Genomic DNA, 3,416 nt, shown 5'->3' on the forward strand with positions numbered 1-3,416 from the left:
TGCAAATAAATCAATGTCTGGTTGACCAAACTTCTCTATAACATTATTGTAAGCTGTGTCTTGCAATTGCCATTCACCGTCGATGTTAATTTTCCTTGACTCAGTATCTGCTTCGATATTTAAGGAAGATTTAATATAGGATGCAAAAATAAAAATCCTTCTATCCTCGCACCACTTCCATATCATATTAGCTACATAATTTAGGTGTGGGTATTGCACGCCACCCATTCGGTTGATATACGATATGGCGGTGGTGTTGTCAACGCGCAAAAGTATATCACAATTAACTTTATCACTAGCAAATGATTTCAAACCAAAATAGACAGCTAACAGTTCCAGATAGTTGATGTGATGTTTACGTTCTATATCAGTCCATTGACCCCCGGTTTTTTCACCATTTGAAGCAGCGCCCCAACCGGTAGTGGATGCATCGGTAAATATTTCCTGAATATAGTTATATTTTTGAACAGGATTAGTCGCTGACAAAATGTTATGCTGCCACCACCGTAAGTCATCACGCACACTATCTGGAACTGCCATAAACTTGTCGTAATCATCTTTAGATTTAAGTAAAGCTAAATATTTGGCTCTCTCCATTGACTTAGTGTAAAGCCAGCCATATGTGATTGCTGGACACGCAGCTGTAAGTGTGCCTAGAAAACTTGCGAAATCACGAATCCGTATATTTTTAGTAGTTAACATTTTATTTGTACGTTCTAAAATATTTTCTCGTTTTTTCTGTGGTAATTTTAAACACATCATTTTAGAATCCAAAACAAAGCCTAAAAAAATGCTTTCTTTTCCTGCGACTAAATTGCTTTTAGTGTAGTTAATAATAAATCCTAACTTTTCTAGGCATTCTATAGTATGGCTAGCATTTTTCAAACAATCTTCTTTGGAACGTCCTATACAGAGTATATCATCAAGATATCTTACAGACTGAAATCCTAATGCTCTTAAATACGACACAACCGGTTGTAATATTTTTGTAAAAATATACGGGGCCGAAGAGAGGCCGAATGGGAGAGCCAGAAATTCATATATTTTATCTTTAAAAGAAAAACGTAAATATTTTCTATGAGACTGGTGAATAGGCAATAACAAGTATGCTTCTTTCAAATCGATATTAATCATATAGCAACCTTCGGTAAGAAGCTTTGTTGCTGTTCTGATATCTTCCATTTTAAAATGTTCCGTATGAACATACTGATTTAATTTTTTAAGGTTTAAAATAAATCTCATACTACCGTCACTTTTTGGAACAAGGAAAATATCAGACAGAAACTGGCCAGGTTCGGACTGACATTGTTTTATTGCATTGATATTGATCAAATGTAATAATTCTTTTTCAAGAAGCAATACGTTGGTTTCGGAAAAAGATTTCTTAGGGTAATATCTAGGATCTTGTTTAGGTATTGTTGTAAATGGAATTTTATAACCTTGTATAGTATTTAAAATAAATTTATCATTAGTTATGGACTCCCACGCACTAAAAAAATATTTTAAGCGACCAGCATGTACCTGTGGGTCTATGATTGTGGCTGGTTGGCCGGCGGACGCGCTGCCTGGGCTGCTTGTCGCTTCGGCGGCGGAGGCGCCGGCGGCGAATGCTGCGCCTGGCGCCGGGAGGTCGTGTTCTGGGCTGGCGGCGCTCGGCGCCGGGGTTGGTAGTGGTAGTACCCGCGGTGCCCCCCGCCGCGGCCGGGATACGGCAGCTGGCCGCCGCGCTGCAGGCGCGGGCGTGGCGGTGGGGGCCTCCAGTTTAAAACGGAGCTTGAAACAGCTCCTGTAGGGGCTGCTTGAATCAACTGCCCAGTTTTCTTGATACCGCGGGAGTTCTTAACTAACTCGCCCAGCTTTTCGCCGAATAAAAAACTATCCCTTTTCCTATCTTTAAAGGGCTCGATGAGCGATTTATCGACCAGCGGAATTATGACCGACCGACGAGTTTCTGTTTCGGCAAAGTGCGCGTCGGCAACTAATTTTCCGACGTCACTTAACATACGTATAGCTTCAGCTATATTAGGATCCTTTTTCAAAAGGGAGGTCATAGCCTTGCCTAGACCAGAAAGAGCTTTTCCTATCTGCTCCTGTTTGGCGAGAATGCGATTATCCCGGTTTCTGGATGCCTCGGTCAGCATGGCGGCGATTTCCGGATTTAGAGTTGGGGCTTTTGAAAAAGGAACGTTTTTTGGATGGAGATATTTTTTACTTAACTCTTCTTTTGTTTCCTTTTTTAACCCATTCAAAAGAATATGCTGAAAATGTTTAGCAATATCTTCGTGAACATTGTCGCCCCACTCAACAGCATCTGGCTCAAACTCGCCCAAGGCTCGTAATAAGTCGGGATCAAAATCCTCCGTCACGGCAGTGACCTCGTTTTCGGCAGAAGTTACTTCCTTTTGAACATCTGCATTATTAGGCGCCGGAATCTCTGATTCGGCGTGTACTTCTGCGGTACATTGGATTGCATGACTAGCAGGGGCAGCTAATATAGCTGATTCAGTTTCCAATTTATCTGGAAATTAATAAATAAGTATTTAGCACAAGAAGTGCATGTAATTAACACAGTACTAATAAAGAATATAGATAGGTTATCGGTAAATAAATATCTACCTTCAATTATGTCATCGTACATGTACTCGTCGTACTGTGCGGCGGAACCTGCAGGCGCAGGCTCACCATAACCTGCATCTTGTTCGTATTCCAGGTGATCTGGAAAAAACCATAATTTAATTAATAGTTGATACAAGAAAAAACTTGTATTTTGTTTACAAATAAAATTTGTACTTTCCACTACAAATGCAGTGAAGAATAAAATTGCTACGGGTTAATATCTCGTATTAACTCTGAGCATAAAAAGGGCTATTGGCCAATATCGCGTATTGGCTCGAAGCTTGATATTTTTGGCAAATTTTATCACAACGGAAGAAGCACTTGAACTTACCTTCAATTATATCACGTTCATCATCACTCGAGCAGACAGCACGGTGAATATTCCTTAACTTGGCTTCATATTTTTTTATTCTTCTACGCCATTTGTCTTCTTCCGTCTCGTCTCTCTTTCGTTTAGGCATTTTTAACACTTTAATTCTATTAACACTTTATTTCTACTTGGTGCGAATGCCGCGAGCGCACGGACAATAATGAGACCATCAGGGGCTGTCAAGCCTTATATAGACTAGCGCTGAGGGTAGGTAACCAACAATTTTTTCATTTCTACCCTCCTCCAGCGCTAAAATACTGGTGCGAGTAGGTTCGCAAGTTGCTCAGGACATAACTACATTAGTAAATATGATGTTTTTAAATCTAAGAGACGAAGACAAGATAATTATGTTATAAATGTCATAATGTGTGGGTTATTTCAAATTGAAGAAGATCTTTGATTTGAGATCATAATTAATAAATAATGGACA

General features: G+C 39.8%; 1 protein-coding gene across 1 annotated transcript; it reads right to left on the reverse strand.

The window, feature by feature from the left end:
• Nucleotides 1-1,529: 1,529 nt before the first annotated feature.
• Nucleotides 1,530-3,077, reverse strand: LOC125236098. The gene is made up of 3 exons (XM_048142794.1): nucleotides 2,948-3,077; nucleotides 2,617-2,715; nucleotides 1,530-2,518 (listed from the first exon to the last, which is right to left on the reverse strand). Exons 1-3 carry the CDS (start codon nucleotides 3,075-3,077, stop codon nucleotides 1,530-1,532), a joined length of 1,218 nt encoding a protein of 405 aa, XP_047998751.1.
• Between the last annotated feature and the right edge of the window lie 339 nt (nucleotides 3,078-3,416).

Source organism: Leguminivora glycinivorella, chromosome 18, assembly GCF_023078275.1.
Source record: "Leguminivora glycinivorella isolate SPB_JAAS2020 chromosome 18, LegGlyc_1.1, whole genome shotgun sequence".
Classification (NCBI taxonomy): domain Eukaryota; kingdom Metazoa; phylum Arthropoda; class Insecta; order Lepidoptera; family Tortricidae; genus Leguminivora; species Leguminivora glycinivorella.

Coding starts and splice junctions, on each gene's coding strand:
- LOC125236098 (XM_048142794.1), bottom strand. CDS start 3,077: ATGCCTAAACGAAAGAGAGACGAGACGGAAGAAGACAAATGGCGTAGA. Junction 2,716..2,947: donor TGAACGTGATATAATTGAAG/GTAAGTTCAAGT, acceptor GGTTTTTTCCAG/ATCACCTGGAATACGAACAA. Junction 2,519..2,616: donor GTACGATGACATAATTGAAG/GTAGATATTTAT, acceptor ATTAATTTCCAG/ATAAATTGGAAACTGAATCA.